Consider the following 17698-nt stretch of genomic DNA (forward strand, 5'->3'; position numbering starts at 1 on the left):
GAGGTGGGTGGCCAGTTTTAGCATTCATGCTGGCTGCTCTATTGATTTATAGGAAGCAGTATACAGGGGAGCAAAAAACCTTAGATATGATATATAAGCAAGCACCTCGGGAACTTTTGCAGTTAATGTCCCCATTGAATCCCCTGCCTTCGCAATTGAGGTATCTTCAGTATGTATCAAGAAGAAATGTAGGATCGCAATGGCCTCCTCTAGATAGAGCACTTACATTGGATTGTGTTATTATGAGATTAATTCCTAATATAGATGGAGAGGGAGGTTGCTGTCCTATATTCAGAATATATGGACAGGACCCTTTTATGGCTGCTGATCGGACTCCCAAAGTTCTTTTTTCAACCCCAAAGAGGAGCAAAGTTGTCCGGCATTACAAGCAGGTGGCACTTATATCCTATTATTTTCTTATGAAATGCTTTCTAACTACATTCTTAACTTTTATTCATGCTGGTTCAAGACAATGAAGACTGAATCTATCTTCCTTCGTTTTTATTCCTGCTACTTGTATTCAAATGCTCTTTCACTAATGATTTTCATTTTTAAGTCCAGAGGTGATGTTATAGAATTTTGTCATTTAATTTGCGAATACATCAAACGTAAATCTGAATTGGTATATGCCTCCTGTGATCTAATTATACAGAAAGTCAATGATTATCCTAATGATCAACAAAAAGTATTTAGTTCAAAATGAAATCTGGATCAAATTTGTCATTTTCAATTGGATTTTTTTCCCCTACCGGTGGGTATCTATTTATATTTTTATGAGGATGGGATGGGGTTTTAGTAGGTAAGGACTTTTCTCTCCTTTTCTTGGGAGAAGAAACTGGACCTGTGGTGCATATCGAGTTTTATAATGTTGAGAATCAGCTTGAAATCATGTTAAATACAACATAAGCTGGGAATTTGGTGTCTGCTTTATGTCACACTGGCTGTAGTTATTTGGCAGTTTTGAAATGAGTAGATTGGAATCCTGCCAAGACAGGGTTTGCATTCGCAATTGGGGGGGTCCCCCATGTCTCTTAATCTATTCATTCAAGTGTTGTTTCTGTCCCAGGCCGACTGTGAACTAGCAAAGATTGACATCCATTGTCATGTTCAAGGCGATGTTGTTCTGGAGTGTATTAGTCTGGATAGTGATTTGGAACGTGAGCAAATGATGTTTCGTATCATGTTTAATACAGCATTTATCCGATCAAATATTTTGATGCTTAACCGTGATGAAATCGACACGTTGTGGAATGATAAGGACCAATTTCCAAAGGATTTTAGAGTAGAGGTGATTATGTCTCTCTTTTCTTCTTTCTTGTATTTTTTTTCCTCGTGATAATCAATTTAATGTTTGTTGAGTATATGCTATATTTTTTGTTGAAGATTCTTTTCTCAGATATGGATGCTTCTTCTTCTGTTATTTCAATTGATATGCCTCGGATTGAGGACAAAGAGGGCCTTCCTATTGAAGCATTTGCCAAGGTTCAAGAAATTTTCAGCAATGTTGACTGGTTAGACTCAAAAACTGAGGTAGTGAATGTGCTCCAGCAGATCACAGCATCAAATAAGCTCCAGGAAATATTCGAAAGTGGGGTTTCTGTAAGACCGAGCAACTTGCCAAAGGATTCATTGTCTGGAAGATTTAATTTTGATCCAACAACACTGGCAGAAAATGATATCTCAAATATGACTTCCACATCTTCTGGAAAAGTCCCTACGTCATATGAATCATCTCCGGATCCTCCTTGCAAAAAGAAAATGGAACCATTGGAAACAAAGGTGTTGTCAGAAAATAACAAGATTACGACATCATCAGGTCATGCGAAGCAATTTGTTTCCCCATCAGACCTCTCAACTGATTCAAATCTTGCTAAAAAGATTATCTCATTGGAATCAAAAGCGTCGCCGGAAAATGATACTGAGAATCTTACATTAAAGGATCAAGGGAATCAATTTCTTCCCTTAGAACTGCCTATGGATGCACTAGAATCAAAGACATTGCTGGAAAATGATGCAAAATTCATTCCAGCAATGGTTCAAGAGAAGAAATCTATTCTTTTAACTGAACCATCCATGGAAGCGAAATCAATGGGAAAAAAGTTCCAACCATTAGAATCAAAACCATTGCCAGACAAAAATACAAAGAGTCTCACATCCTCAGCTCAGGCCAAAGAATCTAGTCTCTCACACAAGCCTTCTGATGATGCTAATTCTCTTAAGAAGATGATAGAAACATCAGAAACAATGGCATTGTCAGAAGACAATACCAAGAGTCTCACATCCGCAGCTCAGACCAAAGAATCTATTCCCTCACATGAACCTTCTGCCGATCCTTATTCTCTCAAAAGGAGGATTGAACCTCAACATTTGCAGGTTGCTCTTCAGTTGCCCACCCAATCCAAAATCATTTCTCCACGGGTGCGTCAAGCTTCTCAATCTGTTCCAGTTTTATATTGTAGTTCTTCACAAGGTTCACCTCTACCCATATCAAGATATCCTAGTGCCCCATCAGCCCTTGGAATAACAGCTTTGTTGCAGGATCGTACGGAAGGGGATATCAAGAAAGAGGTCAATCATGGAGTTACTGTGCCCTCCTCTTCTTCTACGTTGTCTCCTTCTGTCTTAGGGGTGCCAAAATCTGTAAGTCCTACAAGTGTTCCTCCAGTATCATCATCAACATTGCTGCGATCTTTAGCACTGAAATCTTTGATGGATGTTACTGCTGTCACACATAACACTGTTGCACCCCTTGGTCCTGCTGTTTCTTCTCCTTCTCCTCCTCAACCGCAGCCTACGTCAGGAATGATGCAACCTATTGTCACCCAGAACCCAGAAAATATAGCACCTGATAAAACTAAAAAATCACTGGTTCCTCCTACTCCTGCACTCCAATCTCAATCTCAGCATACTTCAGAATTGACGCAACGTGCTGTCACCCAGCACCCTGAGAATATAGCGCATGAAAAAGGTGAAAAGTCATTAGTTTCTCCTCTTCAAACTCCTTATCAACCTCAGCTTTCTTCAGGATTGATGCAACCTATTGTCTTTCAGCAGCCTGAAAATATAACACATGATAAAAGTAAGAAGTCATTAATTTCTCCTCCTGCACCTTTGCCATCTCTTCCTGAGGTTATCAAGAGTTCTATTTCGACCCCTTCTCACCCCACTGCAGCCCCCCTTTCTCCATCTTCTCTGAAGAGCTCATTTTCAACCACTCTTTCACCACCTCCTGCCTCTCAACCATCCTCTTCTTTTCCTGAAACATGTCCACATTCCACTGTTAAAAATTCTTTCAAAGGCCCCCCACCCCCTCCCCCAGCTCCTCACTCAGCTGCAGCTCCTCTTCCATCTCCTTCATGCACAAAGAGTTCATTGTCAACCCGTCCTCCGCCCCCTCCACTCCCTCCACCACCGTCTCCCTCTCCTCTAACATCACAGTCCACTGTAAATGGTTCATCTGCATCTCCCCTTCTCCATCCCTCGCTTCCTCACACAACACCAGTTCCTCTCGCTCCATCTTCCATGAATAGCTCATTTTCACCCGCTCCTTCCCCAGCTCCAGCCCCAAGATCTCCGCATTCCACTTCAGAAAATTCACTCAAAGCTCCCCCTCCCCCACCACCACCTCCATCTCTATCTTCAACTGCTAAGGCCTTTTCAATACCTCCCCCTCCACTCTCTGGAATTCCTTCTTCAGCTGCCAATCTTAATCCTTCTCCACTGAATATGAACAATTCTGCTGCTATCTCTGGCCCTCCACCCCCACCTCCGCCTCCTGGGCATTCTGGAACCATATCTGGTCCTACTCTTACATCAACAGTGCCGCCGCCACCCCTACCTCCTGCTTCTCCTACCACATCTTTGTCAAAGAACTCTGCTACTGTACCTCCTCCCCCTTCAGCGAATGGATTGTCAAAGGCTGGAACTCTGCACCCTGGCACTGGTAACGGAAATATACCTCCAGCTCCTGGACCACCTAGTGTTCCTGGACCGCCTACCGTTCCATTTGGTGCAAAGGGACGTGGCTTGTCACGACCAAATGCAAAAATTCAAACGCAAACTAAAAGGAGCAATCTGAAACCTTACCATTGGTTAAAATTAACAAGGGTCATGCATGGAAGTTTATGGGCTGAGACGCAGAAACCTGAGGAAGCTTCTAAGTATGAGAACCGTACTAAGCGTTTTCTAGCTTTTGGTCTATGAGAATTGTGATTATTTTTAAAAATTGTTTTCCAACCTTTTTGTGCTAGGGCTCCAGAATTTGACATGTCAGAACTTGAGAGTCTTTTCTCTGCAGCTACTCCAAATTCTGATCGTGGAAGCAAAGGAGGAAAATCAAATCGTCTTGCCTCAGGGACTAAAACTGAGAAAGTTCAACTGGTATGCCTCTTAATATCTGCTCAACCATATACTCCAGATACAAACTATTCTCTATTGTTAATGAGAACACATTTTTTAGATTTATACTGTGTCTTGAAAAATCCAAAAACAGTACAATTTAAACAAAAGTAATTGACATCTCGTAAACCATGTTATTTTCTCAACTCACTTATTTTGATCAGCTTCTACTGTTTTGTTTATTTAACTGCGCAAACATAAGCATTTGTGACTTTCTGATCTTTTTCATTCTAAGTTGTCGTGAACGTGGATTTTTTTCTTTCTTACTGAATTGGTTGTGATGCACATTGATGCCTTCCATCAGCGTGCACGTTAATCTGTCAAAAACTGATTGTAAGAACCTTTTAAATAATTTGAATTCTTTATTAAAAAAATTATGCTATTTTGCAGATTGAGCTAAGGCGAGCATATAATTGTGAGATCATGCTTACAAAAGTCAAAATCCCTTTGCCCGATTTAGTGGTGAGATATATCGTATAATTTACTTTCACAACATACTGCTATGATCATTGAGTTGTATTGAGGTTCCATAAAAAAACAATTATTTAAAACTTCATTCAACTCTTTAGCATAATTTTGTGTTTGACTACCAGCTGAAACTTGGCACAGAGTGCCTGTGATTTAATCGCAGCAGTATACACTTTTTCCTCTCCGTATCACGTTCATGGGATATTCTTATCAGTCAATTAGCACCCTTGAGAAATCTGCTTTAACCGCAAAACTCTAACACACCACTTGATTACCCCATCGTCTCCCAACCCACAGTGAGCTGAAAAAGAGAAGAGGCTTGTGTAGACAAGGCCGCTCAATTCCCTGACCAATTTTTCTGAACTGACTGCATGTGCTGTGTGATTTTTTTTTAAATTCTTTTCTGTCAGGGTAAGGATATTTCTATAATATTTTAATATTAGAAAAGAGCAAGTAGAGAAATTATACCATCCCAAATGAGATGGGCATTTTATTTTTTGTGTTAGTTCTTGGAACATTTAATTCTAGCCTACTATTTACATCGGGAATCTATCCTCCCACCCTCCAACCAAAAAAAGAAAAAAACTCTAACACACAAAATTACATTTTCAAAGGATGCCAAAATCTGATATCCCAACCTAACCCAGACCAATCATCAATCATCACAATTTCGGTTTGGCTTGGATCATGATGAAAGGTTAGTTTATCTGGCCAGGGAAAAAAAAATGATGAACGGTTAGTTTGGATTGGGAACCGAGAGAACACATTCCACACTTTAGGTGCTTCTAATTTAGCAAGATGTCTAATTCTTAATGCGTTCTCAGTGTTACTGTTAGCTATTCTATAATTTAGGCATCTCTTGAAGAATAGAGTGCAATTATTTTATTCTATAATTAATTTGGTAATTGTTGTTGAATGTACTTTGTGATGTTCATGATTTATATACGTTGTCTGAACGTTTCCTACTGACTATTCAGCTGTCTTTGTTCCTTTCAATTCTAACTGAAAATCACGGACAGATTTTGTAAATGACTCAGGTCCAATCACACTACACATGTCCAGTTTATGGTTACTGTTATTTAGAATTTCCAATTACCTCTACTGGGTTATAAAGAAGTTTGGCTCTTGGAACTCCTATTTTTTTTTCTTTTGACTTACTTTATTATGTTGGTCTTCAGAGCTCTGTCCTTGCTTTGGATGATTCAGCATTAGATGCCGATCAGGTTGAGAACCTCATAAAGTTCTGTCCAACGAAGGAAGAGATGGAACTGCTCAGGGTATGAAATCTTTCCCCACTCTTTCACTTATAAATTAACTAGAATCATGACACAGGGAGAGCATGAACTCTTTGGGACATTCTGTTTGTTTGAACTAAATTAATCTATCATTACATCACATGCAGAACTACACTGGAGATAAGGGCAACTTAGGAAGGTGTGAACAGGTAAACCATATTTCTATCCTTTCACTATGATTCTTTCTTTTTCCTCATTTCAAGAAATGTTTTAGATTAGGACTACGATGATTAGTGGTGCAATAAGAAAAATGTTAGCCACTAATTAACCTTGTTGGATTTCTCCATTTTAACCTTTGTTGCAAACCAATTTTTACACGTTTATGGCCAGCAATTGATACTCAAGATATCATTTACATGGAGATTGAACTCTATACTGTGGTTGACTTTTGATTTGGACTCTACATCCACAAAACGAATGTAGATGACTAGATGGTGCATTCAGAGAGAGGGTAGATATAAAGAAGTTGAGTAATTGGTCCCATATTTAAGTATGATAGGTGAACCCTATGTACAATCGCGTTCTCTTATGCCTTTCTCTCTTTAAATGCATCCTCTACATTCACAACGGATAAAGTACCTATATTGTTGTATCCTTATCTCTTTCGCACTCTGTAACAGTTCTTCTTGGAATTGATGAAAGTTCCAAGAGTAGAAAGGAAGTTAAGAGTGTTCTCTTTTAAGATACAATTCGGCACTCAGGTCAGAAGACTGCGAGTCAATCCTTTTTCTTATTAAATAATTGTGTCCTTACTGTTTACAAATTAGCTGCTCCAAGGAACTTCACTATATAATATTCTTGTAGGTTTCTGAGCTTAGAAGGGACTTGAATATTGTAAACTCTGCATCTGAAGAGGCAAGTCACATACCTGTATCTTATCAATGCTTAGCAATCCTTCCTCGTGCTTCTGTAATGAACTTTTATTGTTCTGCACTTCAGATCAGGAGTTCAGTCAAGTTGAAAAGAATTATGCAGACTATTCTTTCTCTTGGTAATGCTTTGAACCACGGAACTGCAAGAGGTGAGTTAAAGGTTATTCATTTACCATAAAAAAGTGTGAGTATATGATTTGATGAATATAGATATTTTTAAGAAGTTAATATGGACTATCAAATTACTCTAAAGACATTATTTATGTACATCCTATTGTTATTGTTGAACAATAACTTTTTGTTTTTACTCAAGTAACACTTACTCGGAACATTATACCATTACCCTTGGTTTCTTTTCTCCAAGTTAATGTATAAAATCACTGTAGGTGCTGCTATTGGGTTTCGATTGGATAGTCTCCTTAAGCTCACTGATACACGAGCCAGGAATAACAAAATGACTCTCATGCATTATCTTTGTAAGGTAAATGTTCTCTGACAGAGGAAATAAGACTTGCCCTTATTAATGCCTTGCTATATATGTAAAGTATATGTCACCATTAGTTTACTGATTTTAATGCCATGGAAGGAAAAGAATAGAGGTTTAGTCAGCTTTGGTTACCTGCATATACGAAGATTTCTTGACTTGCTTCATAGGTGATATGTGCTTTTCCCCCCTTAATGATATTGACGGAATTTTGTTCATCAGAAGCAATACGCTTAAATACTAATTTAACTGCAAAAGAAAATGGGTTGGATGTACCGTGGAATTAAACTTCATAGAATCTCTCATACTATGTGTCCAGTCCAAGTGACTCATTTCTTCCCTTTTTGGGCCTTTTCAAAGGATGCCTAGTATTTGTAGATGTCTTCTCTACAGATTGTTAAGTTTCTTCTCTGAACATATGATTGTCTGGTTATATTTAGTGACATCAAAATTCCCACAAATTTAATTATAGCAGTGTGTTGACTGGTATATGTGTAGTCTGTCAATGTGTTCTGTATGATGACAACCATACATGATACTCTTCTATTTTGAGATACTGACAGCCTTCCGTCCTGTCCTTCAGAAAGGATGAGAAAATGGAAAGTGAAACTAAAATCAATGGATACAAATATGAGAAAAAATCTCCATCTCGTCTTGTGACTTAGATAAAACAAACCATATGTAACGTAACCTCATGAAAAAGGAGGTCAAATTGTTTTTTTTTTTTTTGGGGGGGGGGTCATGTCTTTAAGAATGTTCTTGCTCTGGTCGCCAAATTTATTATATTGGTGTAGCTATGCTTGAGTAGTTTTTTTATTTTTCAATGACCTCTGCGCTTTAAAGGTTATTTATGAGCAACAAAACTTTTGAAGATGTTCTTTGAAGTTAAAAATGAAGATACTAATGTCTTTATGAAGGATATTCAACTTCAGTTGCTAGACTTGCTATATTTGGGCGGCTAGTTCATGCTACTTGACTTGCTTCATTTGCAACGACCTTTTTTATTCTTAAGGTTATGCGTTCTTGGCTCTTTTGATAGAATTTGATAGAAAACATGCTTCTTCAGTTTCTATCTTTGTATGGCTCGATGAGCAAAATTTGGCTCTTGTTTTTTTCCCTAGGCCATTCAACTGAGGAGCTTGAGACAGTGAGGAATTGGTTGCTTAGTTTCTATACAAGAAGCTTGATTTACTGCTAAATTCCTCTTATTTTGGCTGTCAGTAAAAATTAAAGAAGAATATCAAGGACAGAGAACTTAGGAAACATTGCCCCTGATGGTAACGCATTATCTTAAAATGCTCTCCTCTGAGGAAAATATGGCTTACGAGTACTGGCAAGAATACCCTTGATACATGCTCGAAGATAGAGTAGAAATAGAAAAATATACTCGAGCAAAAAGTTAAAGCAACTCTATCGGTCTAGTTTATAATAATTCCAACAGTCAACCTATAATCCTTATTAGTTTACTTGGTGACCATTAGAACTAATTTAAATATCAATAAAGATCATTGGATGAGGCTGCCAGTAGACATGCAGCTGCAATTGTCATAGCTACAACATTGCCTTTCATTTTATGCATATATGGCTATGGAAGTATTTTTGGTGTTTGACAATTCTGTGTGTTTTGCTATGGCTGTCAGCTCTATTGATTTTGGCACAACTCCTTTGACTCTTCAAGTGAATTAATTAACATAGTAACTATTTTTGATAATTGACAAGCTGCAGGTGCTTGCTGAAAAGCTGCCAGAACTTCTAGATTTCTCGAAAGACTTAGAGAGCTTGGAAGCTTCAACCAAGGTATCTCTTTCTATTGCATTATCAGATCGGGGGATTTTGTTATTTTCTGATTTGGTGTAACTGAGTAAAATAAGTACTCTATAATCCATACAGATACAATTGAAATATTTGGCAGAGGAAATGCAAGCTATTAGCAAAGGACTTGAGAAAGTAGTCCAGGAATTGACTGTGTCAGAGAATGATGGGCCTGTGTCAGAAAATTTCTGCAAGGTACAATGCTTTCGATGGTCATCTCCACGACTGGTCCAAATTTTTAAAGTTCTTCAGTTCAGATATACTACCTTTGGTCCTTAATATAAGAGCTAGTTTGACTTTTAATTTGATCTTAAATATAAGATCCTTATCTATTTTGTCTCTCATATTTATCTATTTTTTTTTAAAGTAGTCTTTGTAGTAGTTGCACATAACAAACGTTCTATCAAATGATAGTTTAGCTGATACACATGATTAGTAAGGGTATTCTAGAAAAATCAATACATATTTATTACAAATAACTAACTTAAAAAACTTCTTTAATCTACTCAAATTAATCAACTAGCTCTTATATTAAGGATCAAATGTAGTATTATAATAGAAGCTTGTAATGTAAAAAAAAACATTGGAACATTATAGTTGTGGCTGCCTGTCACTGGATACTTACGCCACATATGTGATTTCATGTTCATTTTACAATCACAGGAAGAAAAGGCCAAGCCTTATCTGGGGCCCCAAGGCTCCAAGAACCTTCTAAAATGTAATGATCAAAATATTTGCCCAAGTTCTGAACTTGAAATGACACCCCACTTATGTGTTTGGACAAGAACTGTGTAGCTGCAGTGTCCAATGTTAAAATAAGTAAATAAACAGATATCGTAATTGAAACCTTTATTGATCATGTTGTAAGGGATGCTAATGAAAATGAGTCCTGTTCTGGCTTCTGCTTAACCTCATTCACATGTAATTCGCACTAGCCATTGCAGATAACCTTGGCCCCTTATGGCTATCGACTGACATGCCTCTATAACAGGCTCCTTTAACTCTTGTTACTATACTACTATGAACATCGTAACACTTCTTCATTTATGCATCTTAGTGTTTTTGTCTTTAGATATATCTTTTAAAGAAATTTTCTTGGTAACGTTTAGATTTTGAAGGAATTTCTTAGTGATGCTGAAGCGGAAGTGAGGTCTTTGGCTCAACTTTATTCAAATGTGGTATGAATTCACTTCTTTTAACAGATACTTTTGAGCTTACTCCATGAATCGCTGAAATGACTTGTCACGTAATTGAATCTGGATGTACCAGGGTAGAAACGCGGATGCATTAGCTCAATACTTTGGAGAGGATCCTGCACGTTGCCCATTTGAACAAGGTAATCTCAACTGTCTCTCTCTGTTTTTTTCGTATACCTTACAGGTTGATTTAGCAGAGCAAAAGATATGAAATGGACCAAGAACTGCTTCAAATTTTTAATTCACCATGCGATAGCTTTTTAACTTCCTTCTTCTTTTTTTTCCCCCTTTGCCTTATTTTGGTTGCAACGACGTTACTTTTTTTTTTTTTGGGGCATCGCAACGACGTTACTTTAAATCTCCTAACAGAAGCGAGACATTGTAAACCTGGAGTCTAAAGGCATGGTTTGTATTCATCCCTTGAATGAACAGCATTCTAAGCTGGAATTTCTCTCTGTAGTTGTATCCACCCTGCTCAACTTTGTGAGGATGTTTGAACGAGCCCATGAAGATAACTGCAAGCAGCTCGAATTCGAGAGAAAGAAAGCAATGAAGGAAGCAGAAAATGAGAAGTTGAAGTTAACTCCTAAAAAGGAATCAGAACAAACGATGCGAACCCCCATTGAGAGTGGCAATATTAAGTGATGAAATATCAGAAGCTTCAAGCTGTAATCAAGTTCGTGAAGTTCCCTTCTGAAGTGGACAGAAAGCCTCAACATTAAAGATGACACGAGTGACTGATTGTCTCTTACGCAAGAATTGTAACGTTGGTGACATATGGCTGAGAATGAGATTAATTCTAAGAAGTCTTCATAAATCCTGTTTGGGATAGTCGAGAATTTTAGATCAATATTCATTTTATTGTCCTACGGTTGTGCTCAGCAGAAAAGCAGGAACACACGCAGTTCAGCTCGATGGCGAGCTACTTGTAACAATTTTGGTGTACAAAGCATGTATGCTTTAGTTTTGCTCTGCTAGTTTGTTATGAGTACTGAGTAATGGCGATGTAAATGTTGATAATTTATTCAGATGAGTAGATAGTGTAGCATTTGCAATCTTGATAATTGAGTTCTTTCGAGATTTATCAAACCTTGTAATGAAATTGGAAAGTGCAGAGGAAAAGAAAAGTTCAGGCCATTCCTTGAAGAAGACGATTACTTCACAGATGTGCAAAGGTTGAGCAGCACTCGAATTTCTCAATTTTACTCCAAGCCATCCCTTTGATGACTGATATCAAATCAAACCTTAAACAGGATTCATTCAAAAGCTAATGAGTAATGATTGCGATCTTCACCTTCATTCTCGTCTCTGTCTTTTTATCAATTCATGAAATGAAATGATATTGACAAGCACAGAGAGAGGAAAATTGCATACTTCCATTTTATATATGCGTCTCATAAGTTTACAAATTCAATCGTGAGAGACCCTACCAGTTTCCTAACTACTTTTTTCTGAATACTCATTCTCTTTACACTTCAGCGAGACTCAAATTAAGGTCGAGATCTTCTTGTTGCTTGCGTTGTGGGGTAGTGATGGAGCGTGCAACTGCTTCGGCTAACGATACGGTGAAGTTGGGATCTTTGATGAGAGAACCCACAAATTGTTCGATTCTGATGGTGCCAACATCCTCGGGGGGTCTTTTATCTGTCAGAGTCCAACCAGGAAGCCCAGCATCATTAACGTTGGTCGCTTCTAATTTGTCGTCAGCAACTGAGCCCTGGGGAGTTTTAGGATCAACAACCCCATGGTTGTGTTCTCCTTCATAAGTTGCCACTAGGATTGACCTGTCTTGGACGCATCTTTGTACCTGCATTGAGTAATTGGCATTTGCCATGAGGTTAGAATCTCTTGATTAATCCACCTTTTCATCTTCAAATCTTTCATCAAATCGCATAAACAAAATCATAATTTACATATGATGTTAAACGTTGAAGAAATCCTAGAAAATAAAAAACACATATCATCTGCACACGTGCAGGGTTGGGTTTCACCTTGCCCAGTGCTAGACCCGAAACCTTGCTCAAATAACCCAAATGACTCGAGTAGGGATGAGCTTATTGGGCAATCAAGCCACTTGCATAGTCCTAGCCCCTGTGATCATAATCATATAACTGAGGAAAAACTAGGCAGGGTTTTATTGACACAAACCAATCTGTTACTGCCTTAATGAACATAAAATGTCCTACTTGGTCAACAAAATCTGATCCTATCTTGGCATTTGCTGATCAGTTCTTTGTGCCAGATGTCCTTGAGTGACTAAAAGCTATCAAATTTGAAAGAACAAATCACCAGCTGATATGAGTGCGTGTGTGTTTGCATATATATACCTTCTTTTTGACAGGGCAGTTTGGAGACATGGAACATCTGAAGTAGGCTCGAGGCGATGGATTATCTTTTGTAACCTTCTGGCCATACTTCCGCCACTGATATCCATCTCTTACTATCTGTATATATTCCAAAGGAATGTTCAAAATTACACATGAACTTCGTGATAGAATCTGAACTCGCCTGTGCTTATATATAATTAATTACACAAAACATACCATACTGTTATCCTTTGGATGAGTTCTGGCGAAGATCTGTAGTGGCTTATGAGCTATGGGTAACTCAATTCTTGGTCTCTTATTATTCGTATCGTAATCAGAAACTGATGCAATAATTTGATTCGGTTCCGATCCTTTAATTTCTTGAAGTTGATATTGCACCTTTTGGTATTTGCTGTTCAGAACTTGAAGCATCACTTTTAGGGCGCTGTTCTCATCTCTCACACGTTTCAACTCCGATTGAAGCGTTTCTTCCTGAACAAAAAAAAAAAAAAAACACATCCTCATGAATTTCTCAGTAGTGTTCTACCCAGAAAGAAAGCGTATAATAACAAGAAGAACTGAACATGAAAAGGGCGATTATTACCCCGATCAAAATGATATAACAAATTAAACAAATCAAAGGAAAGGAGAAACTTAGTTAATTACCTTTACATCCATTGGGGGATCGGAAGTCGAAGGAGCTTGAAGCACAAGGAGAAGAATATGTATTTACCGTAAATTAATTAGACTGGAATAATGGAGGGAGTCTGGATTATTTATAATAAAATTATTGGGTAGTTGAAGGTGGGTGAAGAAGAAGACGAGAGAAATTCTTTTGGGGGCTGCTCTTTTGAAAATTTTTCCCTGCGAATCATACAGCTTGATCTGGGCCATGGGTTTCCGAATTCAACACCATGTGTTAGAAAAATCGAGGTTCATGTGGATATAAAAGAATTAATTCTTTGAACAGGATCCTATCTCTGCGTCAGCCATCAAACGTAATGGGCATTACGTCATCTCAGTGACCTAAGCTCATTTCTTTCTGCCTAGCAGCAAAGACGCCAGCTTTCTATCGTAATCCATCGGCCCCTATCCGACGTGTTACGAGGGGTGAAAAGAAATTTAATGGACTTCGAGTCTTTCTTAAAAGTCGTCAGTTTTGATGCATTTTTAGGAAATTTTTTTAGCATTGCAGGAAAATTAAACGAGTTAGTTAATACTTAATACTGTTGCGCATGTACTAATATTATTATATTTACATAATATTATAATGTAATTAAAAAGGGTTTCGATTTCGTTCTAATACACATGATTAATAAGAATATTTTAAAAAATAATACTTATTTATTATAAATAATTAACTTAACTAATTTTTTTAATATTTATAAATTAGTTACAAGTTTAAAACGAAAAAGTAAGGGCTAGTTAATTAATCACGGACCTTTCAAAGTGTGAACGCCTGTGATGATACGGAAGAGTTGTTGATGACCGATGACCGAATTTCATGGAGTCTTTCTTTAAATCATGCCGAAAATCCATTTCAATACACCGAACATAAAATAATACGAATTAAGCAAGAAAACTTCATCAACTTTCTCTTTTAATTTCAGGAAATTAATCCTCTCGATTTTTCCCATCTTTATATTCCCTTCACTACTTTATTTTAGGTAAATTATATATTTAATTATTTAATTTTATACAAAGTCTCAATTTAATTCTTTAACTTTAAAAAGCATGTATTTGGTCATTTAACTCTGAAATAGTTATATTTAAATAATAATTTTTTTGCAACAATCATGATTGTTTTAAAAATTAAACTTAATATGTTAGTATTTAAGAATATTTTATTAACATTTAAGATCTCAATATCATCATTTTACTCAAAATTTTAGAATTAAATAACCAAAAGTATATATTTTGAAATTAAGGACAAATTGAAATTTTTTATAAAATTAAAAAATTAAATATATACTTTAACCTCTATCTTAAAATACCTTTTCGCCAGTGCAATTTTATGCCTTAATATTTAATAATATGTAATAATAAGTCAAACCATCATAGTGTACCCTCTTCCCTCATCATTCATTAAGGATATTTTAGTCAAATAATATCAATTTGCCTTAGTATAGTCCAGTAAGCTATTTAATAATTTTCTTAATATATAAACATAACCTTTGAGTAACACTGATAGAGCTTTGCAAAATACTATTTGTAGTATGACAGGTTTTGAAAGAATAGAAGACTTGGGAAGATACTTGGGTGCATATATTACCTAAGGAAGAAGTTAGAAAAGTAAGTTCTAGTTTCTAATTGAAAAAATGCAAAGCAAGTTAAATGCTTGAAAAAAACAAACACCATCTTTGGCTGGCAGGATTACTCTTGTGCAGTCAATCACGAGCTAAATGGCAATCCCTCACATGCAGCATTCATTTATTCCTGTGGGTGTAGGGAAGCAGTTAGAAAGAATCCAAAAAGATTTTATATAGAAAAGCGAAGAGGGGAAGAGGAAGCTTCATGCCATAAGCTGGAATATGATGTGTTCTTCGAAAGAAATTGGTGGGCATGGGTTGAGAGGCACAGGGACTATGAACGATGCTCTGCTTGGAAAGATTGGTTCGAAGGTAATTGCAAATAAACCAGGAAATCTGTTGGAATATTTTTTAAATGAAGAGATGTGTTTTTTAGAAAAGTCATGTCCTTATATAAATTTATTAGATTAATAAATTTATATGAGGGGTTATGTCTTCATATAAATCAATAAATTTATTTGAAGGGTTGTGTCTTTATATAAATTAATATATTTATATGAAGGGTTATGTAGGAAGTTAAAATATTAAATGAACTTGCTTAGGTAAAGGTTCAAATCCTTGAGATACCTTTACTGAAAACATGAGATTTTCGAAGTGATAAGAGTTTGAGTTCATTTTAAAAATGGTGGGGGATTGTTGGAATATTTTTAAAATGAAGAGATGTGTTTTTTAGAAAAGTCATGTCCTTATATAAATTTATTAGATTAATAAATTTATACGAGGGGTTATGTCTTCATATAAATTAATAAATTTATTTGAAGGGTTGTGTCTTCATATAAATTAATATATTTATATGAAGGGTTATGTAGAAAGTTAAAATATTAAATGAACCTACATACTAAATACATTGTATTTAACAAAAGATCATGTAGGAAGTTAAAACATTAAATGAACCTACATACTAAATTCATTGTATTTATTTAAATTATGTTGGTTCATGAACTAACATATGGTTGTGACTTTTTATTTAGTAAGTTTTTATTCTAAAAGGTATCTCATTAAGGTATCATTTCATACTCTATATAAACCCTTCACCATCACTTCATTTGGAGATATACAATATAATCACTAAAATCAAACTCATTGCCTTTGTCTTTGAGTGCACGCAGAGATATAGTCAAATTATCACTTTGTAAAAACCATTGTTGTCTTTGCTTGAATTTTGGAAGTGCAATCCATATTCAAGGGTCTTTATTGTATTCTGAAGGAAATTCGCCGGTCAACCCAACTTGCACCCTAAAAGATAGGAATAAGTGGGGGCGAATTAAGCCTAAAAGAAAGTACTATCCATGCCTTGAAGACATAGTGCACCACTTTCTTCATATCTTCTTCTTGTACTCTTCAGAGAACCATTCCCGCAAACAAAATCTATGTTCGATGGTGCTGAAGGGGAAATATGAGAGAGGAAAAAAGTCTTTGTGATGAATGAGTAGTAAAGAATACTAACTCTAAAATTTGGAAGAACTTAGGAAGGATCTGGCCAAGTATTAAATCCAATATCCAGTGAGAAATTGGAAATGGTAAACATGTAAAATTTTGGAAAGATATTTGGACTGAGGATGGAAGGTGCTTAATAAATGCTCTATGCCTCTTGATGCTGAAGAAGCTAATATTGTTGTTAGGGAGATGGTGAATTCAAACGGGAACTGGGATCTAGAAAAGATTATGAGGTTTATTCCTGAATATGATTGTAGATGCATTTTGCCCATCCTACCTCCAAATGAAGAGTTTGTGGAGGATGAGTTGAAGTGGGGAGGTGGTATTAATGTGGATTATAACATTACTGACATGTATAGAATATGAAGAAATGAACAAGGTAATAAAGATACTATGTAGAATAAAATCTGGCATTGGAAGGGTCCTAAAAGGATCCAAGTGCTCTTATAGTTTGCAACACATGATAGGCTACTCACTGCTGAAAGAAGAAGCAAGCTGATAAACGGATTTTCTTTTTGTTAAAAATATGTAACTGAGGGGCTTATGCATGTGCTAAGAGATTGCTATATTGCAAAGGACGTATGGCAAATGTGGGGTGAGTATGCTTCAAAAGTTGATATCTTTCAACTTAACGGAAAGCATTGGTTTAGATGGTGCTTGAGCTGCGAAAGTGAAAGGCGGGCTGGAAGGTGACATTTGGAGTTACATATTGGCAGCTATGGAATTGGAGGAATAAATGTATATTTGAGGAGGGCTTTGTGATGCTATAGAACCCTTGTTTTATAATAAACAGATATGTTTAAGAAATCCTGGCTACTAGAGTACAATGAAGTGTTATGGGATGTATTTAGAAAGCAGAAAATATTGCCTAGAAGGCTCTAGATGTGGGTTGGTTAAAGTTAAACACCGATAGGGCTGTTAAATCAACTTTAAGAATGGCAAGATGTGGTGGCCTTGTTCGGGATGGCAGTGGAAGATGGAAAGCTGGCTTTACAAGACACTTGGGAGTCTGCTCAGCCATTATAGCTGAATTATGGGGCATTATTACAGGTTTACAAGTTGCTGCTACCCTTGATTGTCGATGGTTAATTGTGAAGGGTGATTTTTTGGCTATTGTTAAC

At 36.6% G+C, this 17698-nt stretch overlaps 2 protein-coding genes across 2 annotated transcripts; one reads left to right on the forward strand and one right to left on the reverse strand.

The window, feature by feature from the left end:
• Positions 1 to 302: 302 nt before the first annotated feature.
• LOC114738755 (formin-like protein 18) lies at positions 303 to 11670 on the forward strand. Its single transcript, XM_028926822.1, has 16 exons — positions 303 to 392; positions 1067 to 1288; positions 1384 to 4160; positions 4251 to 4380; positions 4789 to 4860; positions 6045 to 6143; positions 6269 to 6310; positions 6782 to 6862; positions 6966 to 7016; positions 7101 to 7182; positions 7420 to 7514; positions 9243 to 9314; positions 9408 to 9524; positions 10439 to 10507; positions 10599 to 10665; positions 10986 to 11670. Exons 1-16 carry the CDS (start codon positions 318 to 320, stop codon positions 11168 to 11170), a joined length of 4236 nt encoding a protein of 1411 aa, XP_028782655.1. The 5' UTR covers positions 303 to 317; the 3' UTR covers positions 11171 to 11670.
• A 211-nt stretch (positions 11671 to 11881) lies between these two features.
• LOC114738762 (probable WRKY transcription factor 40) lies at positions 11882 to 13718 on the reverse strand. The gene is made up of 4 exons (XM_028926830.1): positions 13498 to 13718; positions 13069 to 13323; positions 12853 to 12969; positions 11882 to 12332 (listed from the first exon to the last, which is right to left on the reverse strand). The coding sequence occupies exons 1-4, from the start codon at positions 13507 to 13509 to the stop codon at positions 11994 to 11996; spliced, it is 723 nt and encodes a 240-aa protein (XP_028782663.1). The 5' UTR covers positions 13510 to 13718; the 3' UTR covers positions 11882 to 11993.
• Between the last annotated feature and the right edge of the window lie 3980 nt (positions 13719 to 17698).

This window comes from Neltuma alba, unplaced genomic scaffold (assembly GCF_004799145.2).
Source record: "Neltuma alba isolate B1F8T4 unplaced genomic scaffold, ASM479914v2 tig00013680_pilon, whole genome shotgun sequence".
NCBI classification, from domain to species: Eukaryota; Viridiplantae; Streptophyta; class Magnoliopsida; order Fabales; family Fabaceae; genus Neltuma; species Neltuma alba.

What these genes read in the sequence shown, in the direction of transcription:
- LOC114738755 (XM_028926822.1), top strand. Translation starts at nt 318, where the DNA reads ATGGCTGCTGATCGGACTCCCAAAGTTCTTTTTTCAACCCCAAAGAGG. An exon ending in AAACCTGAGGAAGCTTCTAA is followed by an intron (nt 4,161 to 4,250) that starts GTATGAGAACCG and finishes TTTTTGTGCTAG; the next exon opens with GGCTCCAGAATTTGACATGT. An exon ending in GCTTGGAAGCTTCAACCAAG is followed by an intron (nt 9,315 to 9,407) that starts GTATCTCTTTCT and finishes TAATCCATACAG; the next exon opens with ATACAATTGAAATATTTGGC.
- LOC114738762 (XM_028926830.1), bottom strand. An exon ending in ATCCAAAGGATAACAGTATG is followed by an intron (nt 12,970 to 13,068) that starts GTATGTTTTGTG and finishes GAATATATACAG; the next exon opens with ATAGTAAGAGATGGATATCA. An exon ending in ACTGCCCTGTCAAAAAGAAG is followed by an intron (nt 12,333 to 12,852) that starts GTATATATATGC and finishes TACTCAATGCAG; the next exon opens with GTACAAAGATGCGTCCAAGA.